Consider the following 24,365-nt stretch of genomic DNA (forward strand, 5'->3'; position numbering starts at 1 on the left):
TAAGAAAGGGGTCTAGGGTTCCCTCTCATACACCAAATATGGGTTTGCTATAAAATATACATGACAGGTAAAATGGAATGGAAGGGTTGTGAGGCAACTCACTCCTGTATTGAAGAAAACTGATTTCCTTTGCACTTTCTGGAATGTCAGCTTGGTGCTGTTTTGAACTATTTTGTAATGTAATTTTTTACAGAATTTTATGAATAAAGTATATTTTTGAGAAAAAAAAGTCTAGAGTTCCCTCTCAGCCTTTACCTGGTCTTATCTTAACAATGATTTTTAGCTCCCCCTTAGTGAATCCTTGTTCACTAACTTCCAATTATAAGGCAAAGAAACGAGTCAAACAGGTTTTCTTAGGTTTAAAGAAAAAAGGTTAAACTTTATTAAACTTAAACTCTAATTCGGTTAACGCCTACAGATACACAACACGCCCACGCTAGCATGCATACGTGATACATACATGCAGATAGAGACAGAAAAGAGCAGAAGAAATAAAGTGGAAAAGTTTGAGGCAATATCTGAAGATGATTTTGGTTACTGTTCTTTGAACTCGCTGTAAAGTCCTTGATTGTAGGTAGGTCTTGCTTTTCATTGGGGCCCAGTATTCTTTGTATACCTTGTTCAATGTAGGAGACTTTCCTCTCTTGAAGTTCATGTGTCCTCAATGGGTCCAGAGGCTTGTGAGAAAGAAATGGGAGCAGACAGGAGAAGTCTTCTCACTCCAGGAGCAAACAGTCTTTTCTTCAGTTCAAACTCTTTGTACAATACAGAAAAACCCAGGCAGGTTAGTCATGTGACTAGCTGGTCTGACCACATCTGTTTGTGGATTCTCTTGTCTTAGCTGACCCTGGAATGTCTCTTCTTACACACAATACCTGGTGCTCAAAGTCCATTGTGGGTTCAACTGGAGCAGGGAATAGCCCCTTTGTCCCTCTGAGCACTGTCTGTTAGTATGCAAATGCTTTTTCCAGCCACTGCTGATCTGTTTAACAAGTCATTTCCTCGCTCTAGCGACAGTTTAAAATCAATGTTCATATGACAAAATTAATCTGCCTCATTCTTGGCAAGTGGGGCCTGCATGACACCTGGAACTTGTTTTTGATTTCCTTAGGCGATTGGAGAAGAATTTCCCAGATTTCCTTTCCCTTGAATTGGCCTAGATTTTAAAAAATATTTCTTTTTGCCTCTCTCAGGTGATTACATGACTACTAATGGGAGGAAAAGCTGATGTTTTCCTGTATCAGGACTGTTTGCAACAGGTTTGATGTACCAACCAGTCTTTTCTTATGTATAATCCTAGAAATTAATACTTACCTTGCAAAATGCACTGCTCCACCCCCATTTTGTGCATTAGGTGCACTTCTGGATACTGTACAACAGCGAGGACATGTTGTCTTTTAAGGAGGTACCAATAAGGGCTATTAAGTTAATAAATAGGATTGGGCAGCTGAACTAAGGAAACATTCAAGGTACAAGGGATGTGCACTTTGAAAAAAGAGATAGCTTAGAGGTGACATTGAGATTATTAAAATCTTAAGGCAATTAATGAACTAGATTCCAAAATGATCAATAGAACATGGATTCAAACTTAAATGAAAAAAGGTGCATAAAGGAACAATAACACTGCAACCACCAAACATTTAACAGAGGAGGAAAATGAGCCAATGTCAAAACTTTTGTGGGAGAGTTAAAAGAGACAACAAAAAGCATTGTAAAATAAATAAGTTTTTGAGATGGCCTTTAAAGGCAAGAAAGGAGGTGGAGGGGTTTAGGGAGGTCACAAAGTTGTGAGAAGATCTGCCACCAATTGTGGAGTAGAGAGAGGAGGAAAATGCATAGAAGGCCATATTCTGAGGTTTGAGGGCACAGGGAGGGATGCAAGATTGGAGAGATCTGTAGATGATGGAGGATTTTAAATTCAGTGCGTTGTAGGACAAAATGCCATTGTAGGTCGCACAAAGCCTAGGGAGAACAGACATACAGGACAGGGTACAGGCAGTAGAACTTTGGATAACTGAGGTAGAGATTAAGAGGTCAATAAACAGGTTAGATAAATCAAAAATGTCATTTTTGGGGGCTCTGTGCTTTTTAAGATTGTACAATAACTACAATGCAGCATTCAATGGAATACATGAACTTCCAGCTAGGTATTGTGATGGACCCAAGGAAGCGACATAGAAATCTCATTTATATATTTACATTGAAAATCAGGAAGAGAATGTGATCATTGACTTCTGTGAGAAGAATAAGATAAATAACCCATTGAGAAGGGTTGTATTGTGTTCAATGTTCCCTTATGATTATAAGGTACTTTCCCCTTCTTACTTAAATCCTCAAGTTCCATGGATCATTTATGGCCAAAAGATACTGGAATGTTTCCTGTGTTTTTTAAAAGTAGCTTGCTACTTCCAAATCTGTAAATCACAATTCATACCTCTTGAAGCGGCTGCAGATCTATAACTCTTTCAAGCAGCACCTGATTTCCAACCGGTCAATAGGTGACTTATCAACCGCAGGTGTATTCCATCCCACGCACAATGATGATGAAGCTAATTTCAGGAATAGCTCTAATACTTTTCCCACATGGCCATTCCTCACAAGCTCAGACAGTGAATAGAACATTCAATCTCTCAGTACCTTCACAGGGATTTCAATGGTCACATCTGAGAAATGGTTTGTTCTTTGGCCTCCTATATAAATCATGCAAAAAAAAAGATGATTTTCCTTACCATTTCTTTTCTCAATCATCTTGCGCAGTTTGTTTCCATTTGACCCATCTGAAAAAGGTAATAAATTTTGAAGATCCTTTTGAATAGATAAAATAATGGAATGAAGTTTATGAAGATCAATGCAGCAGATAATTAGTTGTTAAACTAAGATCAGTCAAAGCACATACATGTACACATACACACCATTTCTAATTCACTAATGATACTGTCAAGCAGTATCAGTGGGTTGAATTTTACCAGTGCGCCCCGCGTCGCAGCAGCGTGCTCTGAAAGCAGCAGCCTTCCGACATGGAAGTGCCACCGCTAAGCCCCCGCGATATTACGTGCAGCAGCTCATTTAAATGGAGGGGATGGAGTGGCCACCCGCAATGACATAGAGGGGGCAGCCGCTGCGTCCCCAGCAACAGCGCCCAGCGCCACCGTGCAGGCGGTTGTTAAAGGGCTTCAAGCCCTTCAGTGACATTTAAATTTTTAAAGGTCCTGGTCTCCGGAAAATAAAAATAAAATTTTAATTCACCTTTAGATCCCGTCTCCCACCCCCCAATGGGTAATCTATATATAAATTGCCTTCCCCACCCCAGGAAAACTTTCATTGATATTCTGAACTTTCCCGCCCGAAATTTGTTCTCTTTGACACTCAACCCCTTCCCACCATCCCTGCAACCAATAATAAGTGTTTTCCCCGCTCCCCTGCTCCCCGCCCTGATAATTTTATTCCTCCCCCCTCCCCATCTGTGTCTCGCCTCGGAACTCCAATAAGGTTCCAAAGGCATGCGAGTCGCGTCCGGTTAGCCATAAATTGGCGTGGGATGGCCGCCGTTGGTAAGTATGTTCGTTTGAATGTTAATTATCCACATTTTAATATTGTAATGAAAGCCCCGCCGCCAAGCGGCAGGGGTGGGTGGGGACCGCACCGAGGCCTCGCCGTCACCACTGCTAATATCTGGCAGGGCCTTCTTGGCATCGTGGGTCGAGGTGGGCTGCTCCCACTAGCATTTTAAGGGCCTCCTGGCCACAACCCATGGCATCAAGGGGCTGGTAAAATTCAGCCCTATGTCTCCAACAGGAAAAAAAGTCTCCAATTTCCACTGCTGAATATAATAATAGTATGCATCTAGCTTGTTAAACTATGTCTCTCTCCATTTACTTATCACAACGTTGCACCAATAAAAAGACAAACACTAGCATTACAGATTTCTATTTCTGATTCTGTCTCTGAGGATCCCACAAATTCAGCAAATCTTTTTTCCATATGCCAACCCAGCAAAAGCTGACGGACATGAAGTGGCTACTGCTCAAGAACAGCCTGATTATTAAGAGTATCACATGAAAAAGTAACACAGGCTTGTACCTTAAGCATTCACCCACTTGGGATGGAAGGAGAAAAAAATAAGAAACTGAAAGCAGAAAGGGAAAATCCGCAAAATTGGCATATTGGTCAGGAGTACTGTAGACATACTGCTCATCTGACTTTTTCTTTTCAAAATGTACTTGAATTTTGAAAATTGAAATGCCACTGTAAAGAAAAAATAAAAATAGATGATCATTTCCCAAAAAATTACGTCAACAGTCAGTCTCCCATTTCCAACCCCATGCCCCAACCTGTTAACTGAGGCACTGTACCCCATTCAATTCTCCACTATTTCTGAGATACATTCTCCTTGCCTAACCTCTCAATTTCTGCTCGTACTCTTCTCATCATTCCCCAGATCAAGTTATTATGATTTCCCTACCTCCTTCAATTAATGCCAGCATTCGTCCTTCATCCCTTTAGTTAATGGTGGATGGGTTCAGTTTGGCTCAGTTGATAGAACCCTCACCTCTCAGTAAGAAGGTTGTGGGTTCAAACTCCATTCCAGGACTTGAGTATATAATCTAGGCTGATGCTCCAGTGCAGCCCTAAGGGTATGCTGTATTGATGGAAGTGCTGTATTTCAGATGAGATATTAAAGCAAGGACCTATTTCCCTGTTTGTGTTGATGTATAAAGTGCCATGGCACAATTCAAAGCATTCTCTCTGTGAAACATTTATCCCTCAACCAAGCAGGTTATTTGCTGCTATTTGTCTACATTAAAAAAGTAATTAGTTGACTAAAATGCTTTGGAACATGCTGAGGATGTGAAAGATGCTATATAATTACAAGGTTGTTCAGTTGCTCTCTCCCCCTCAACACAGTAAGTGAAAGCATTCTTCCTCCTCTTCTCAGTTAATGAAGGTTCTCTTCTACCCCTTTCACTGAGCTATTAAGGCTCTTCCTTCTCCATTTTATGCTGGCGCTTATCCACCCCATCCCAAAGCTCCACTCCTTGCCTCTACCCTTTTCTCTTTCTCTTCACTCTCAAAATTGCTCCTACTTGAGGCCTGCTGCTACTAAAGTTGATTCTGCCCACTGTATACTGTAGATAGAACTTTCTATTCACATTAGAACTCCTACCTAAAGTATGCGAAGGGCGATGACACTTTTAATAACAGTAGAAGCAGTTTTGAGGTGGTGGTTGGGGGCGATGTGCTGATTTTGTCAGCAAGCATTAGCATGCAGACTCAGCCCTCAAAACACTGATGATGGCAATAATTGGCATGTGCATGTTCCTTTGACTCAGGCTTGTTGTGCAAAGCCACACTTACAAAATATTAAACCCATCATTGTTGGAAAGAAAGATCTTTACTACCTAAGCTGAAAGGGAATATGCAGGAAACAAAGAGAAAACAGCAAAAAAAAGCAAAGTAAAGTCTCTCTCCTTTACCAATAAAGGTAAGAGAAAACAGAAGTAAGTCCAGGGAGGTCTCAGAATACTTTCCTGCAAAGTACTTGGCAGTTTAGAAATTGTTTAATTGTGGAGATTTTGTAGAGCTTTAGCCTTTAATCCATGAATTTGAGGAATCAAAGCTTTGTACACTTACCAGGAGAATGTAGACAAGCATAGGAGAGAATATTAGGCAGCAACAGTAATTCATCGATAGACAAGATGGACATCAATCCCAAACAACATGACCCCAGATTCCCTAACCCAAGTACATCCTAGGAACCAAAAAACATACATTTTCTCTTTCCTTAATTCTGCATAAACAAGAAATCTTAATGTTTTCTACTGCGGGTGTAAACTCGCAAAATACGACAAAAAGAGATTTGTACAAGCAATCTTGATAATATCCTTCCCTATGACAAAGCAATTCTCAAGTGATGCGACCTTGTTTTAACATAGTTAACATCATGCGGAAGAAGTCACTATAGAAGTTACTTTTGGTGACAGAATAGCCCTCGACTACTATGTAAATCGGTTAACACCTACGTTAAAATTTTACATAGATGTGTTGAGTGTTAATATCTGCTAATATTGCCAATAATCCCTAGGCTTGTGAGTAGCTACATTGAAATTCTATTGATAAAGATTTTCTCTGGCCAATATTTCTAGAAAAAGCTTAAAAATGTTATTGTAAAAAGGTTTCAGCTTGGGTGATGTAAGACAGAAAAAATAAACACAAAATAAATACAAACATGTTGAGCCACAAATTTTGGGAAGTGTTATTTTGGATTCCCACCCAAGAGGGATGTTTAAGATATGTCATTCTATTCATATTCAAATACTCACAAAGCACTTGGATTGAAAGCAGGTCAATAAAAATAGCTCAAGAAAAAAGTTACTCTCCAGTCTCTCGTATTTGCCAGGTATTTAAAAACAGCGAAGGCTTGTATGTAGATTTGGTACTGCCAACAGTGAACCTACTCAACTCTGCACAGTTTATTTTTGAGTAATCTCCTATATGGAAGATGTATGAGGTTTTTTTTGAATGTGTGCTTCCAAGAGGGTGTCTTGCTTATGGTGAGGACACAAACTTTCCAACCCAACGCAAGTGAGACTGAACACTCAGTCAAGTGTTGAAGATGTAAGATGTCACCAAAATTTGCTGGATTTCAGGAATGCTTTGGAACCCACGAGCATTGAGCTATTACAAACACCTTCATTCATTCTATTTGATACAAAATATATCAGCAAACTAAACACTAAATAATGATTCAAACATAATGGTGTAGCTCTCAAAATGAAGAGTAGAAGATATTCTGTACAGTATTAACTAGAATTTCAGCATGGATTACTTCTTTCCATTACAGGAATATGTAAATATGATATACTGCACAAATACATTTCAAATTCTTGAAAAAATCTTTGTGCTAAACAAAAAGCAAGATATTTTACAAATTAAGTATCTTAACAATTTGAAATTCCCTGGGAATTCTTTTGCCTACCTGGGAATGTGAAAGTCACCAGAAGCACACAAATAATCGCAAGAGAAAGTCGGAGTAGCTGAAGAGACATTGCTTGCAGATGAGAGTTTGCTCAGTCGAACTATTGTGAAGACTCAGATGGCTAAAGAGAAGAGAGTAATAATAAGACACTGCAAATACTGATCCAGTTAGCCTTAGGCTAGAGAACTGTTCAAACAATATCGGTGATAAATCTTAACATAACCTTTAACTCGAACAGAAAAGGTTCTTTCATACCCCACATTTTAGGCATAACAGGTTTAACTATGCTATAGAGAAAAATACAGTTAAAGAAATACACACATTTTTTACAACCATGTAATGTTTGTTGACTTCCTCGGTATAGATCTATAAATATATTCCTTCTAAACCAAGATTATTAAAATGTTATGGGCCAAAATTCCCTTGCTGCACTGTCTGTGAATGATATCTGTGCCAATACAAGGCAACAATGTTATGGTTTACCTTGAACTACTGCTTTAAGGTAAACCGTGACAGTAAGGCAAACGACTATAGGTTGAAACTGGGATATGGTATATTTAGGAATGATGTGGAGGCAGAAACATTGGGAGACAATTAATCAAGTTGTTTGAAACTAGATAGATGAACTGGAAAGAGCCAAATGGAGTCATAAAGTCATTTACAGCACAGAAGGAGGCCACAAACAGGACTGTCCCGGCAGACCCATCGTGTCAGCCTGCTCCTGCCCCACTGAACTTATTTCTTCCTATCTTCACTCTATCTTTTCTCCGCTGGTCCAGTCTCTTCCCACCTACATCCGTGACTCTTCTGATGCCCTATGTCATTTTGACAATTTCCAGTTTCCTGGTCCCAACCGCCTCCTCTTCACTATGGATGTCCAATCGCTCTACACCTCCATCCCCCACCAGGACAGTTTAAGGGCTCTCCGCTTCTTCCTTGAACAGAGGCCCAACCAGTGCCCATCCACCACCACCCTCCTACACCTGGCTGAACTTGTTCCCACATTGAACAACTTCTCCTTCAACTCCGCTCACTTCCTTCAAGTAAAAGGTGTTGCTATGGGTACCCGCATGGGTCCTAGTTATGCCTGTCTTTTTGTGGGATATGTCGAGCATTCTTTGTTCCAGTCCTACTCAGGCCCCCTCCCCCAACTCTTTTTCCGGTACATTGATGACTGTATTGGTGCCGTTTCTTGCTCCTGCCCTGAACTGGAAAACTTTATCAACTTTGCTTCCAATTTCCACTCTTCTCTCACCTTTACATGGTCCATCTCTGACACTTCCCTTCCCTTCCTCGACTTCTGACTCCATCTCGAGGGATAGGTTGTCTACTAATATCCATTATAAGCCCACCGACTCCCACAGCTATCTGGACTACACTTCATCACACCCTACCTCCTGTAAGGACTCCATTCCATTCTCCCAGTTTCTCCGTCTCCAACGCATCTGCTCTGATGATGCCACCTTCCATGACGGTGCTTCTGATATGACCTCCTTTTTCCTCAACTGAGGATTCCCCCCCACTGTTGGTGACAGGGCCCTCAACCATGTCCGGCCCATTTCCCGCACCTCTACCCTCACCCCTTCCCCTCCCTCCCAGAACCGTGACAGGGTTCCCCTTGTCCTCACTTTCCACCCCACCAGCCTCCATATCCAAAGGATCATCCTTCGCCATTTCCGCCACCTCCAACGTGATGCCACTACCAAACGCATCTTCCCTTCCCTTGTCAGCATTCCGAAGGGATCGTTCCCTCCGCGACACCCTGGTCCACTCCTCCATTACCCCCACCACCTTGTCCCCGTCCCATGGCACCTTCCCCTGCAATCGCAGGAGGTGTAATGCCTGCCCATTTACCTCCGCTCTCCTCACTATCCCAGGCCCCAAACACTCCTTTCAGGTGAAGCAGCGATTTACTTGTACTTCTTTCAATGTAGTATACTGTATTCGCTGCTCACAATGTGGTCTCCTCTACATTGGGGAGACCAAGCGCTGACTGGGAGGCCGCTTTGCGGAACACCTCTGCTCAGTCCGCAAGCAGGACCCTGAGCTTCTGGTTGCTTGCCATTTCAACACTCCCCCCTGCTCTCATGCTCACATCTCTATCCTGGGCTTGCTGCAGTGTTCCACTGAACATCAACGCAAGCTCGAGGAACAGCATCTCATTTTCCGATTAGGCACACTACAGCCTGCCGGATTGAACATTGAGTTCAATAATTTCAGAGCATGACGGGCCCCCCATTTTACTTTTATTTTTAGTTATTTTTTCTTTTTTACATTTTTTACAATTCTTTTTCTTTTGTTTATTTCATTTCATTGTAGTTTGTTCAGTTTGCTTACCCACTGTTTTTTTTCATGTTTGTACTTGCTGCTGTTCAATCTTCAGTTCGTTAACACCCTATTCTGTGCTAATGCTTTGTCTTTCAACACACCATTAACATATTGTTTGCCTTTGCTCCATGACCTCTTGGTCAGCTATGTGGCCTTGTCCAATCTACACCTTCTCCTTTGTTATCTCTTGCCCCACCCCCGGCTCACTTGCTTATAACCTTTGACATTTCTAATATTTGCTAGTTCCGAAGAAGGGTCACTGACCCGAAACGTTAACTCTGCTTCTCTTTCCACAGATGCTGCCAGACCTGCTGAGTGGTTCCAGCATTTCTTGTTTTTATTACAGAAGGAAGCCATGTGGCCCATCAAGTCTATTTTGGCTCTACGTAGAGCAATTCAATCTGTCCCATTCCCCCACATTATCCCCATATCCCTGCAAGTTTATTTCCTTCAAGCACTCATCCAATTTCCTTTTGCAATCATTCATTGTCTCTGCTTCCATCACCTTTTAGGCATTGAGTTCCAGGTCATTATTACTCATGTGTAAAAAAGTTCTTCCTCACATCCCCCCCTGCATCTCTTGCCCAATTCCTTCAATCTGTGTCCCCTAGTCCTTGTGCCATCAGCTAATGGGAACAGTTTTTCTTTGTCTTCCTTATACAAACCTGTCATAATCTTGTACACCACTATCAAATCTTCCCTCAATCTCCTTTACTCCAAATAGAACAATCTCAGCTTCTGCAACCTAACCTTGTAGCTAAAATCCCTCATCCCTGGAACCATTCTGATAAATCGCCTCTGCACCTTTTCAAGTACCCTCATATCTTTCCTAAAGTGTGGTGACCAAAACTGGATGCAATATCCTAATTGTGGTCCAACCAGAACTTTATAAAGGTTCAGCATAACATCCCTGCTTTTCTACTCAATACTTCTATTTATGGAGCCCAAAATCCCATATGCTTTGCTAGCTACTCTCTCAATATGTCATACCACCTTTAAAGATCTATGCACATGACCCTGTAGGTCCCTCTGTCCCTGCACACTCTTTAGAAGTGTGCCATTAAGTCTATATGGCTGCTCCCCCTTCATTCTGCCAAAATGCATTACCTCACACTTCTCTGTATTAAATTCCATTTGCCACTTGTCTTCCCATTCTGCTAGTGTATGTCCCACTGCAGTCAATTTGTATCATCCTTACTGTTTGCCACTCCTTCAAATTTGCTATCATCAGCAAATTTTGAAATGTTTCTCTCTATTCCAATATCCAAGTCATTTATATATATCAAAAAAGCAGTGGTCCTAGCACTGATCCTTAGGGAACACCACTCTCTACCACCCTCCAGTTTGAAAAATAACTATTTACCACACCTCGCTGTTTTCTGTCCTTAAGCCAATTTTTTATCCACTGACACTGACTCTCCTATTTCATGAGCCTCAATTTTATTAACCAGCCTTTTATGTGGTACTTTGTCAAATGCTTTCTTAAAATCTAAATAGACAACATCCATTGCATTCCCTTCACCAACGTTCTCTGTTACTTCATCAAAAAATTCAATTAGATTAGTCAAGCACGATCTGTCTTTCAAATCCATGCTGGCTATCCTTAATTAGATCAAACCTCTCCAAGTGCCTGTTGACCTTTTCCTTGATTATTGTTTCTAAAACCTTATCCACCACTGATGTTAAACTGACTGGCCTGTAATTACTAGGACTGTCCTTACACCCTTTCTTGAATAAGGGTGTCACAATTGCTACTCTCCAATCTTCTGGCACCACCCCCATATCGAGGGAAGACTGGAAGATAATGGCAAGCCCTTCTACTATCTCCACCCCACTTCCTTCAGTAGCCTTGGATGCAAGCCTGATCAGGCGACTTATCTACCCTAAGCATAGATAGCCTTTCTCAATTTTTACCCCATCCATTATCTCTACCATCTCTGTTTCTACCGATATTTGTCAGCAACATCTTCCTTAGTAAACATCGAAACAAAGTACTTATTAAGTATTCTACCCTTGCCTTACACCTTTAAGCATTTATCACCCTCTTTGTCCCTAATAGAAGCCACCCCACCTCTTACTACTCACTTACTATTTACATACCGGTAGAAGATTTTTGGGTTCCCTTTTAATTTGATTGCCATTCTATTCTCATATTCTCTCTTTGCCATTTTTATTTTTCTCCTCACTTCCCCTATTAACTGAATGTATTTGACCCCCGTTCTCACTTGAAGAATTCACCTGACATGCATCATGCACCCTCTTTTTTTGTTTCATCATATTCTCTATCTCCCTTGTCATCCAAGGAGCCCTGGCTTTGGTTCCCCCCTACCTTTTGCCCTTGTTGGAATGTACCAAGCCTGTACCTGAAACATCTCCTCCTTAAATATAACCCATTGTTCCGTTACAGATTGTCCTGTCAGTCTTTGGTTCCATTTAACCTGGATAGGTCTCTTCTCATTCCATTGAAATTAGCCCTTTTCCAATTTAGACATTCTACTTTAGATTATTCCTTGCTCTTCTCCACTATCAATCTAAATCTTATGATACAATGATCACTCTTACCCAAGTGTTCCCCCCCAGACACGTGGTCCATTTGGCCCAAGTCATTGCTCAGCACCAGATCTAGCAATGCCTCCTTCCTAGTTGGACCGCGAGCATATTGGTCAAGGACGTTCTCCTGAATGCATTGCAGAAATCCCTCCCCCTCCTTACCCTTTACTCTAATACCATCCCCATCGATATTTGGGTAATTAAAGTCCCCCAATATCACCACTCTGTTCTTGCACATCTCTGTGATTTCCCTGCAGATTTTCTCCTCACTTTCTAACTATTTGGAGGCCTTTACATTAGCCCCAGTAGAGTGATCATCCCCTTTTGACTTCTCAACTTGAACCAAATAGATTCTCTCCTTGCCCCCTCAACGACATCTATTCTTTCCAACACCGCAATGCCTTCCCTAATCAGTACTGCCACCCCACCTCTCTTTTTTCCTTCCCTATCTTTTCTGAACACTTAGTATCTTTCAATATTAAGCACCCAGTCCTCACCATTTTAAGCCAAGTTTCCATTATTGCCATTACATCATATTCTCACATAGCTATTTGTGCTTGTGATCAGATCAGCCATGATCTTATCAAATGGCGGAGCAGGCCCGAGAGGCCGAATGGCCTTCTCCTGCTCCAAATCGTATGTTCGCAAAACTCACCAACCTTATTCATCCCACTTTGTGCATTTACATACATGCATTGTAAACCTTTCTTTGTATTCCTCGCAGTTCTTCTTATCTGCTCCTATCTAATAGGGTATTATTCCCTTCTCTAGTATTCTCCAAAACTTTCACTTTGTGCATCTTATTTCTCTTTTCTACTACTTCTATATGCTGGTGTCCATCCCCCTGCCAATTTAAGTTAAACCCTCCCCAACCACACTAGTGAACCTCTCTGTGAGGATATTTGTTCCAGTCCTGTTGAGGTGCAAACTGTCCCTTTTGAATAGGAGCCTCATGCCTCTGAATTCATCCCAATGCCCTAAGAATCTGAAGCCTTCCCTCCTGCACCATGCTCAAGCCACACATTCTATCTTCCTATTTCTACCCTTGCTAGTGTGTAGCACTGGCAGTAATCCAGAGATTACTATCTTTAAGGTCCTACTCGTAACTTCCTCCATAGCTCCTGAAAATCTGACCATAGGACCTCAATACCTGCCCAATCTCATTGGTATTGATATCTACCACAACTTCTGGCTTACTCCCTTCCCTCTGCAGAATATTCTGCACCCTCTCTTTGATGTCCTTTATCCTGGCACCAGGGAGGCAACACACTATGCAGGACTCACAATAACAGTTACAGAATGGGTTTCCTTATTTATATTTATCTGGTGAAGGTTTTTCAGGCTGACAGGGTGCTCCAATTAGGTTATTTGCATGATTCTCAAAAGTGAGGAAAAATAAAAAGAGAACAGGTAATACCAGCCTTTGGTAGCCTCTCGGAACTTTTGAAGAAAAATCTCTTTTGAAGGGCACCTTAAAAGTGTATATTTCAAATGCAGCTTATCCTGAACCCACAGTTTTGTAAAAACTGGAATATTAGTAGGAATGGACACTTGCGGAATGGTTACACGGCCACTTGTCCCTTCCTACCATAGACAGGTTATTGATACTATTGACCACTGAGCTACTGTGCATTCATATTTACCTAAAAAAAATGTCGTTGTTTAAATGAATTGCCACTAACATTGTAGGAATGAATACAATTGAAATTGTGATTTCAGAAAATGCAATTGTTAGTGGTGACGCAAAAAAACCCCTCAATTCGGACACACCTGCAATAACTGTCCTTTAAAGTTTAGTTAGCAATCCACTTAAATGGTGCAAATGTCATATGGTTTGATCATCAGTTGTGGATTGCACAATTATCTTATAGAATGTCTTAATAAGTGAGAATCTCATTTCAGCAGCTAGGCACTGCAAACCATTGCAAACTGTTAGGAGCACTGGTGAGAAAAGTTGTATTAAGGAATCCATTTTTGGTTAAAGACTTCAGTTGCAGCAAACAGACAGCTCATTCAGGAAACTGCACTTGCAGGACCTCTGGAACATACTCAATCCAGCCTAGACCCTCAAGGCCCCTCCTTGGCTGGTACAAACTGGAGTCATAAAAACAGTTGTCTGTTCTTTTTGTTGTTCTGACTTTTTGATAGATAAATCTGTCCTACAACTGTTTCCAGAGTTGCTTTTACCTTTCCTCTAAATGCAATCAGCCGGGCAGTTTATGCTATGTTTTAAGCCCATCATGAAGACCATGGATCTCACCCACTGGTACCATAGCGACAGCAAGTCTCTGAAATGCTGAACTAATGGAAGTTAATATAAACTGGGATGAGTTCACAGAACACAGGACTGGTATGGCCAAAGGATAAACTCGAATATTGGAATGCAAAGTTAGGAATTCAAGGACTGAACACCCTACTACAGAGCTCAGTGACAGTAACATGAGATCTTCCACAGAGAGTTGCAACCTTTACTTTGCAGTATGTGTTGTCTAATTCCTCTAATGAATCTATAAGCAAAAGACTCATTCCTGGCACAGGGACAAAGGCTTTGTATCCCAAAACAGACTATGTAATGGAGTGTCATGAAGTTTTTTTGGTGGGGTAAGATGCTAGTTGAAAAGTTTTAAACAATTTTCCATGTGAAGGGTGGGAATTGTAAGACCTGCAAGAACATTGAGCTTGGTGATGAGTAAAGTATGGATGAACTTTGCATTGCTTGTGCGCATGAGACGACGGCAGAGGCTGGTGAAGTTGCAGAGGTGGAAATGATATGGGGTTTGAAGAGTGACTCAGGGTCAAACAACATGTTGAGGCTGCACATTATCTGGCTTAGCTTGAGCAAGTTGTCAGGGAGAGGTTTGGGTCAGTGGTTAAGAAACATTTGGCAGGATTCAAACAGGATGCTTTTAGTCTTGACAATGGTGAGTTGAAAGAAGTTCTCTCTTATCCAGGACTTAATGTTGGCAACGTCTTTAGAAAGCAACAGTGTGGTGAAGGAGTCAAGGGTACTGGCAGAGAGGTGGAACTGCATGTCACCAAAATACACATGAAAGCTGATGTCATGCCCATGATATTGCCAAATAGCAGTAATGCAGATGAAGAAAAGCAATGGCCAAGGATGAATCATTGGGGCAAATCCAGGATGACCACTTGGGCACAGGAGAAGCCTTTACAGGAGGTGTGCTAGCTTTAGTGGGATAGGTATGAATAGAATCAAGTAGACAGTGCCACAGAGGATAATTGAAAGAGGAGGAGGAAGCAGTGTGCAACAGATTTGAAAGGTCGAGGGTGAAGGAAATAGCACACCTATGTCAAAATTGTAAAGGATGTTGGTGAACTTGACCAGGGCAGACTTAGTTCTGCAGAACCTCTGGCAATAGATCGTAAGCTGTATTTCGATATGGCTTTTAGCTTTGGAAAGCTGCTAATATATGTTTTAAACCAGTCGCATTAAAGACATTCCATTCCCCTCCTGAAAAAGTCTCCCTCTCTCAAACACAATAGATATTAAGCAGTTGTGAAGACATTATCCAGACCACTTTGAACTGGTCATGAATTGATAAGCCCACTTCTCCAAGGTTTATCACTCTTCAGTAAAGAGCTGAATTAAAATGTTTTTTGGCCAGTACTCAAGGATATGCAAGAGATAATTTTCCAGTTCTACGTGTCAGTGCAGAGCCTTGCCTAATGATAGTGTACATCAGAAACTCAGGCTCACACTGCATATTATCTACTGACCATTTAAGTCAAGAAATTAGCCACTAATGGGCCATATTTAGCATAAGGTGGTGTAGCATTAAAACATATCTTTAAAACATCTTTTGATCACATTGCACACATCAGGATTCAGATGCCTGAATAATGTACATTCAAATTTTTAATTATTAATCTGTTAATATATCATCACATTTTACTGAGAGGTTAGTGTTACTAGTACAACAAAGATTTTTTTTTGTACTTTGGAAAGAAATGCAGATTTCCAAATCAAACCATGACTGTCAAGTAATTAATCTAGGCCATCATTTGAAAATGTTAGTTCCTCTCATCCAACACTTTATAAAAGTAATGAACCCAGCTCAGAACCTGATGGAGAGTTATGTCACAGCTATTGAGCAAGGCAAAGTCAGCACAGTCAAGGGTCTGGGGAATATAAATAAAAACCAAAAACTGTAGCCGCACTCACTCCAAACAAAAAATCAAAATACAAAAATTCAACAATATTTTGATCGTTATATACTTCAAATTCTTGTCCCCGTTCTCAATTTAAATGAGACCTTAACAATCTCTGTTGTTAAATAGATTATATAAAATGGAACTTTACTGTCCAGTACCACATGCAGTCCTACTGGTTCTGCATTAGTGATATCCTGCTGCTCCTGTTTGTTGTTACCCTGGTCCGAACTACATACAAGAAACTTCCAGTTAGAAATTCTTAGTATTGAATACTCATTTGCAATGAAATGCAGAAATCACAAATTGCTACTTGAATAAATGTGGATAAACTTATTGGGTGGAACCTTCTCACCTTAGTCCATGCCTGAATGACAGGACCATTTTTGGGTCAGGAACCTGACGCATTGATTTGCGTGCCTTGTCGTTGCTCTTTCTCAGAGCAAACTAATTATCAACCCACCTCCAGGTTCCCCAACCAATCAGAGAGGGCAGGCGGGATGACGCACTTAAAACAGCAATGAAGGATCTCTATTTACAGGGACCCTGGCAGACTCACAATGGCAGCAACGTTTGCAGGAAAAGATCCAGTGTGAGGGAGGAAAGAGCTGCAGCATGGATGGAAAACATGGAAAGGCTACTCTCCCACCCCGGTTCACAGACTCATCCCTGGAGGTGATGATTGTGGCAGCAAGGGCATGGAGAGAAGTCCTCTTCCCTGAGACAGCAGGAAGAGACCAGCCAGCCACACCAAGAAGGCACGGCTTCAAGTTGCCCAGGCTGTCAGTAGCTGAGATTTGGTGCCTAGGACCTGCACCCTCTGCTGAGAAAGGTTCAATGACCTCATGGTCCAGCAAAATGAGTATCTGCAACTCTCAGCTGGCAGCCACAGTCTCTCACCTCCTGAGTATTCTCTTCTGTCTGACACACCTTGCTGACTCATCCTTTCTCTCCAGCTTCTTCTTCAAATCTTTATTTCAACAGGCATCACTCACTCTCACTCTCAACCCATTTCCCTCTCGCTCCCACTGCTCACAGCCACCCTCCCCAAATGTCTATCTTCCACCCTGAGCAACCACTTAATCCCTCACACCCCTAACTCTCTGCCTGTTTGCATTGCAGGGGAAGTGAGCCCACAACTCCAGGAGAAGGCAGAGAACTAGGGGTGGAGTTGGAGCCATGGTCATCCTGACTTAGATGGAAGAGGAAGCTCTGAAGAATGACAGCATGACACCAGTACACATTGGTGATGAAGAGATGGGGATGGCCCAGAGATCTGGGCCAGAATTTTGCCACAATCGTTGAGGTCCTGACACCAGAGCTGAAATCGGGAGGTGACCCTGCTTAGGCAGGCAGCAGGACCCAGAGAGACATCTTTCCAGAGGGATCCAATCAGAGCGCCAGCAGCTCAGCAGCCTCAAAACCACCACCACTAGCAATGGCCATTGCTGAGGCTGCAGCTGCGAGGAGAGGGTGCCTCAATGACTTGGGGGTTGCTAGGGCCATGCAGGAAGTCCCCAGCGATCGGTGAGTGGGTGGGGGGGTGGCGGGGGTTAGTGTCGCTGAGGGCAGTTGTTGCTGCGCAGGCTGCCATTACTGCCAGGGGGTCCCTCCATGGACCACATAGTGCCCAATAAAGAGACCCCCCTCCACCAGAGCCTGCTGGGAGGCCACCAGGTTTCACTGAACTGTCTCCCCATGTGGTGGCAACCCCCCAACGTGGGCAAAATGTCTGCGGAGGCAGTAAGTGCCCTTAATTGGTCACTTAAGTTGCTCAAATAGGCTCAGAGTGGACAGCTCATCTACCGCCTTTCCCCCGTTGGCAAAATACCATGATGGTGGGAATACATCAGGCATGCCCTCTGATGGCTTCCCACATCATTTTACCAGCCTGCCCGCCACCAAGCCTGTTGCCAAAGGGCTGGTAAAGTTCAGCCCCAGGTGACAGCATGAAATGAAGCACTACCATTTGGCATGTAACTGTCACTCATGTTGAATTGATGTCACCAATACATTAACTGTAATGATCTGCAGTATGCTAACTTGGAAACTTATGTCATTTACGTTCAGCAGTAACTCAAGCCTTTCATCTCCCACAGGGGCATTGCAAGTTTCAGCAGCGGAGATGAGGGAGGAGCCCGAGAAGTCCTCAGAGGAGGATCAGCACTCTGAGGATGTACCATTACATGACTCCTGCACACCCTCCACCAGCGCAAATACACACACCTGTGTGGGTCCAGCTTCTCAGATAGATAGTGGCACATGGTGAGGAGCACGTCACACGTGAGCAGGAGCAGATGTTGGAGACAGGGATAGCAGTGGAGAGTTGTCACCGGAGGGTGCAGGACACTTCACACTCTGCTCAGCTGGACACAAATATTGAGTCTCGGGGATCATACACTAAAGAAATACTTGTGGAGCAGCAAAGAGAAATGTTTGTGCATCTGTCAGAGTTTCCAGAAGCAGTGTGCATCCTTTCACAGAAAATGGAGGAGTCCTTCTCCAGCATAATTGCCACGATATCCCAGGCACTGATGACCACCTCCATTTGAAGAGTGGCCAACCTCATGGAGAGTCAGACGTGGCAGGCAACCGAGTGCATGCTGACCCACACCAGTGGCCTGAACACTATGGCTGTCAGCCATAAAAGCATCGTCTTGGTGGCTGAACAATCACAAGCAGCCAAGTGGGAAGGAAGGTGGAGAAAGCACTGATGGCAATGGGAGCTGTTCTCAAGGCGCCCCCACTACATCTTGCCCCCATCCCTCTGACTGAGCCGCACATACTGCCTCCCGCCCTGTTGACTGAGTCCGCCTCTGCACAGATGCAGGTAGGGCAGTCTTTGATGGGGCCCTCACAGGTCTCAAAACCCAGAGGACGTCCGCCACAGGCATCTCATGTGTCAGAGCAGGGGAACATGCAACCTGCTTTCTGGCTCTACTGAAATCACAGGGGTAGCACCATGAAGAAGTAATAGAAGACATGTGAGGAAAAGGTCTTAGTTCACAAAGGGAATCACTTGGGTGCTTATTACATTGTTCGTGTTCCATTGATGCTCTTTATTTAAATGAAAATGAGTTTATGTGAACTAATCATTGTAGGGAGGAGGTTTGCTGGTGATGGGGTAGAGGGCAGTGGTGGGGGTTGGTGCTGGGCGCAGGTTGAACAGGGGGTGTGATGGGAAGCTTTCAATGCTGCAAGTGCCTTCATGAGGACGTCATGGGCTTCTATGGCAGGCAGGTCTGCGGTTGTAAGCACCAAGCACTTCAGGATGATTCTACTCCTCCTCATCCTTCCCCTTCTCTTCCTCCTCAGATGCCAGGCGCACTCCACCTTTCTCTGGTGCCAGCTCCAGTTCTCTCTGCAGTGTCATATTGTGCAGGGCATGGTAGACTACTACAATCTAGGAGACCCTTGCTGCAGAAAATAGAAAGATGCCTCTAGATTGGTCAAGGCAGCGGAACTTCATTTTGAGCAAGACAATAGTTTACTCTATTGTGGCCTTGGTAGTAATATGGCTCCTGTTGTACCTCTCCTGTGCCGCCGTGGTGGGATTCCTCATTAGAGTCCTTAGCCTGGTCTTGAGTGGGTACCCTTAGTCCCCAGGAGCAAACGGCTGAGGCTATCAGCTGGATGGAAGAGTTGTGAAACTTCACACTGGCAAAGGATGAACAAATCACAACTTCCTGGATACTTGGCACACACTTAGAGACATAGAGTCATAGTCATTATCTTGGCATTATCCTGCTGAGGTGGTCACATACCAGGTGTACATTAAGGGAGTAGAAGCCCTTCTGATTGACATATATATCTGGCTGTTCTGATGACACTTTCATTGCCACATGGGTGCAGTCTATGACCACCACCCCCCCAGACCTGTGGAAATCCCACGAAGGAAGCGAAGCCAACAGCCTCTAGGTTTGTCTGGCCTCATCCAACTCCATTTAATGTAGTTGGAAGTACTCGCAAACAAGGCAGATGCAGTTGTGGCTGCAGATTGCCAGATCTTACCTATGTCAGTACCTGATTCCTGGAAGGACCTGGACATGAAAAAACTGAGGGCTGTGGTCATCTTAACAGTCATGGGCAGTGAGCAGCCACCTGCTCCTACTGGACGGAAATCTTCTTCCAAAGGCTACAGAATGGTGCGAGAGCCTGAGATTTTGGAGACTGCTTTTCAGAGAGGTCAAGGAAGCTGACATTTAGCCTGTACACCCTGCATTGAGGGCATTGCTTCCTTCGAGGTGCACCTCTTTGTCCATCCCCTCTGTTCCCTGCAACTGCTGCTGCTGGAGTATATGCCCCTATCTCTGTGGCTGCCGAGCCTGAGGAAGCTGCACCTCATCCTCAGAGGTCCAACAAACGTTAGAATATGTAGACACCATGGACTGAATTTTCCCGGTCCCATGGTGGTGAGCTTGGAGGTGGAGGGGCTGAGAAAGTAGGAGGGAACATTCCTAGCGGAGGCCTGGGAAGCAGATCGACTGCCCACTGCACAATGGCTGGCAGCCAATTTACATAGTTAAGGCCCCAATTAGAGATGATTTTGCGGCAGGCGGTTTGGCCCCTTGTGGCGTGCGGAGTCCACCAGCTCAGTGGAGGTGGCCTCCCTGCAGTAGGCCAGGGGGCCATTGGAGCTGGAGCCTCCATGTCCCAATGACGGGGCCATGGGCAGGAAAGGCTGCACCCACAACCCAAATGATTACTCTGGAGAAGTTCCCTCTCTTCTCCAAGGGGACGACCACCTTTGTCCCTACGAATTTTTTACTTACCGGAACACCTCCAAAGGCACTTCCATGTTGAGGCGCCCTGGTGGTCCCCAACCTGTCTGGATAGGGCTGCTGAGGATCTAGAGCTGCCAGCCCTCTGACTGGGCCTGCAGCATCAGGGGCCCGCCCATCAACCTTAATAGGACATGAGTGCAGAGACAGCCAATTTGGAGAGCGCTTCCAGGAAGATTGAGACGTGTTTTCACTGCCGGCAAGTGCGGGCTCGGGACTCCCATTTAGTCCCAAAGTCAGGATCCCGAAGCCCATGGGAAAATTTGGCCCCATGTCACAGGGAAGTCTCATAGGCAATACCATGCAAGTGCCCTCAGTAGCATCCAAGGCAATTGATACAAGTTGCGCAAAATTGCTGTCCCCAACAAGATCAGTGATATTAGGCTGAAAGAACTGCTTCTGTAGCCTTTCACTGTAGTCGACTACAGGCTTACCGGTTTCACACTTTATGCTGCTCATATCAGGTCAGTTTCACTCTATGATGAGTTTCCTCTGTGCACTCGCCTTCTCCAACCTGCTGAGTTGCAGACACAGCATGCAACCCATGTGCAGTTGCAAAAGAAGAATTCTATGCTTAAAAAGGCTCTAATTGCTTTCCTGCCAGACCTACAGGATGCCCCGCTGGACCCGCAACCTGTCCAGGGAAAGTTGGAAGAGGGTGGGATCCCATTGGGATCCTGAATTGATGTCATTTTCCTGGACTTTCCCACCAAGCACACTCCGGAGCCCGCCTCCACCAGGCTAGGAAAATACTGCCATTGTTTCTTTCGAGCACTCGGCACTGAATCAGGGAAGTAAGAATTCCAGCCAGCACTGCATTTCCATTTTCAATGGTGACAGTATAACTTTTTCTATTGTATTAAGAAGCAAAACATATCCAGTATTTGATTTCTTCTGAGCACAACAGTGAGATGAGCATGTGTTAAACTTTTTAAAATCTTCAATCTGTCTGATTCTGTCTTGCACTTTGCAATGAATGAGCTGTTCCTTTTTAAATTTTTTCATTTATTCGTTCATGGAATGTGGGTATTACTGGCAAGGCCAGCATTAATTGCCTATCTCTAACTGCCCTTGAAGGTGATGGTGAGTCTCCCTCTTGAACCACTGCAGTCCTTGTGGTGTAGGTACATCCATAGTGCCGTTAGGGAGGGAGTTCCAGGATTTTGACCCAGCAACAGAGAAGGAACGGCAAAAAATTTCCATGTCAGGATGGTGCGTAACTTGGAGGGTTACTTGCAGGTGATGGTGTTCCCAAGTATCTGTTGCTCTCGTTCCTCCAGCTGATAAAGGTTGCGGGTTTGGACGATGATGTGAAAGGAGCCTTGGCGAGCTGCTGCAGTGCATCTTGTAGATGGTACACACTGCAGCCACGGTGCCCAGGTGGTGGAGGGAGTGAATGCTTAAGATGGTGGATGTCTGTCAATCAAGCGAGCTGCTTTGTCCTGGATGGTTTTGAGCTTCTTGAGTGTTGTTGTAGCTGCACCCATCCAGGCAAATGGAGAGTATTCCATCACACTCTTGTGCCTTGTAGATGGTGGACAGGCTTTGGGGAGTCAGGAGGTGCGTTACTCGCTGCAGGATTCCTAGCCTCTGACCTGATCTTGTAACCACAGTATTTAGGTGGCTTGTCCAGTTCTGTTTAGGGTCAATGGTAATCCCCAGAAGGTTGATAGTGGAGGATTCAGTGATGGTAATCCTGGTGAATGTCAAGAGGAGATGTTTAGATTCTCTCATGTTGGAGATGGTCATTGCCTGGCACTTGTATGGTACAGATGTTACTGGCCACTTAACAGTTCAAGCCATAATGTTGTCCCAGTCTTGCTGCATGCAGGCACAGACTGCTTCATTATCTGAGGAGTTGCAAATTAAACTGAACACTGTGCAATCATGGCCGAACATCCCCACTTCTGACCTCATGATAGAGGGAAGGTCATTGATGAAACAGCTGAAGGTGGTTGGGCCTAGGGTACTGCCCTGAGGAACTCCTGCAGTAATATTCTGGGATTGAGATGATTGACCTCCAACAACCACAACCATCTTCCTTTGTGCTAGGTATGACTCCAGCCAGTGAACACCTTGCCCCCAATTCCCATTGACTTCAATTTTGCTCGGGCTCCTTGAAACTGCATTCAGTCAAATGCTGCCTTGATGTCAAGGGAAGCCACTCACACCTCACCTCTGCAATACAGATTTTTTGTCCATGTTTGGACCAAAGCTGTAATGAGGTCTGGAGCCAAGTGGGCCTGGTGGAACCCAAACTGAGCATCGGTGAACAGGTTGTTGCTGAGTAACTGCTGCTTCATAGCACAGTTGACGATACCATCACTTTTTTGATGATTGAGAGTAGACTGATGGGATGGTAATCGGCTGGATCGGATTTGTCCTTTCTTTGTGGACAGAACAAACCTGGGCAATTTTACACATTGTCAGGTAGATGTCAGTATTGTACCTGTACTGGAACAGCTTGGTTAGGTATGTGGCTAGTTCTGGAGCACAAGGCTTCAGCACTACAGCCAGGATGTTGTCAGAACCAACAGCCTTTGCTGTATCCAGTTCACAGCATTGACTAAATTCACGAAAATCACATGGCCAATTTAAAATTGCACAAATCCCAGAACGAAGTAGATTGGTTTTATTGTGTATTCTGTTAAATATACCACTAAATTGAGATTATCTGAATCATAGATTACTGTATATCCTTAAAGAGGTAGAGGACGCAAAATTCAATTGTGTCATAAGCAGACATGCCTTCATGTTTGCAGCACAGGCATGGCGTGAGGCAACTGGAGTGTTGTATGGAGGTGCAACCCCTGCATGTGCCCGAAGAGGTTGAAAGGCCAAGATCATAATTGGCTAATGCTGCACACAAACAGTAAAATTGGTTAACGAATGTGCAGGGAACACCTTCCTTATTCATTCCTGAAACAAAAGCCTTATCAAGCAAGATGAACCCTCTTCTGGGGCTATTTAAAGGGCCACTCAACAAGCTGCTGCTGAGGTGTTTTTGACTTCTTGTGCTTAGGTCAAGTTGGTGGAAGCACAGTGGTGAGTTGCTGAAGGAGTGTGAAGGTTTCTGCTGACCACAGAAAGGTTGAGACAATAACATAGCCTTTGATAAGTATGGAGGAGGTGGTTGCTGTGTCACTTGTTTTGCAGCAGCAGAACAGGCAGAGGAAGGGCCAGAGAGGGGAACCTCTGCAAGGAGAGAGGAGAAGGAGGGCTTTCTTTAGAAGGTCCTACCCTGAGAGGATCTTCCAAGAGCGCAAATCCTACTTTGGGATGAGCCAGGAGCAGCACGTCAGGAGGCTTTGGAGTTGTGTTTCTACCTTCACAAAGAGCTAGAGCTTCAAACCGGGCAGAGGAAGGACCTCTGCGTGCCAGCAAAGATCACCATAGCCCTTTCATTCTTCACAACCAGTATCTTCCAGGCAGCAGCTAGCAGAATTAGCAACATCACAGTTCAAGACATATCCTGGAAGCACCCACAATGCTATCATCCTTCAACAATCAGCACTACCCACCACCTCCAAGACAGACAACAGGATGGCTGCTCAGGAACA

The 24,365-nt window shown here is 43.9% G+C and overlaps 1 protein-coding gene across 3 annotated transcripts in view; it reads right to left on the reverse strand.

Moving 5' to 3' along the window:
• The window catches only part of LOC137370974 (augurin-like), a 126,661-nt gene that overhangs the window by 20,723 nt on the left and 81,573 nt on the right, over window positions 1-24,365 (reverse strand). For all 3 annotated transcript variants that reach the window (XM_068032871.1, XM_068032870.1, XM_068032872.1), the window contains 2 exons: window positions 6,977-7,097; window positions 2,730-2,777 (listed from right to left, as the gene is read on the reverse strand). In XM_068032871.1, coding sequence (XP_067888972.1) covers window positions 2,730-2,777; window positions 6,977-7,046 — 118 coding nt within the window. In that variant the 5' untranslated portion in view covers window positions 7,047-7,097. The remainder of the gene's footprint in view (window positions 1-2,729; window positions 2,778-6,976; window positions 7,098-24,365) is intronic.

This window comes from Heterodontus francisci, chromosome 6, assembly GCF_036365525.1.
Source record: "Heterodontus francisci isolate sHetFra1 chromosome 6, sHetFra1.hap1, whole genome shotgun sequence".
NCBI classification, from domain to species: Eukaryota; Metazoa; Chordata; class Chondrichthyes; order Heterodontiformes; family Heterodontidae; genus Heterodontus; species Heterodontus francisci.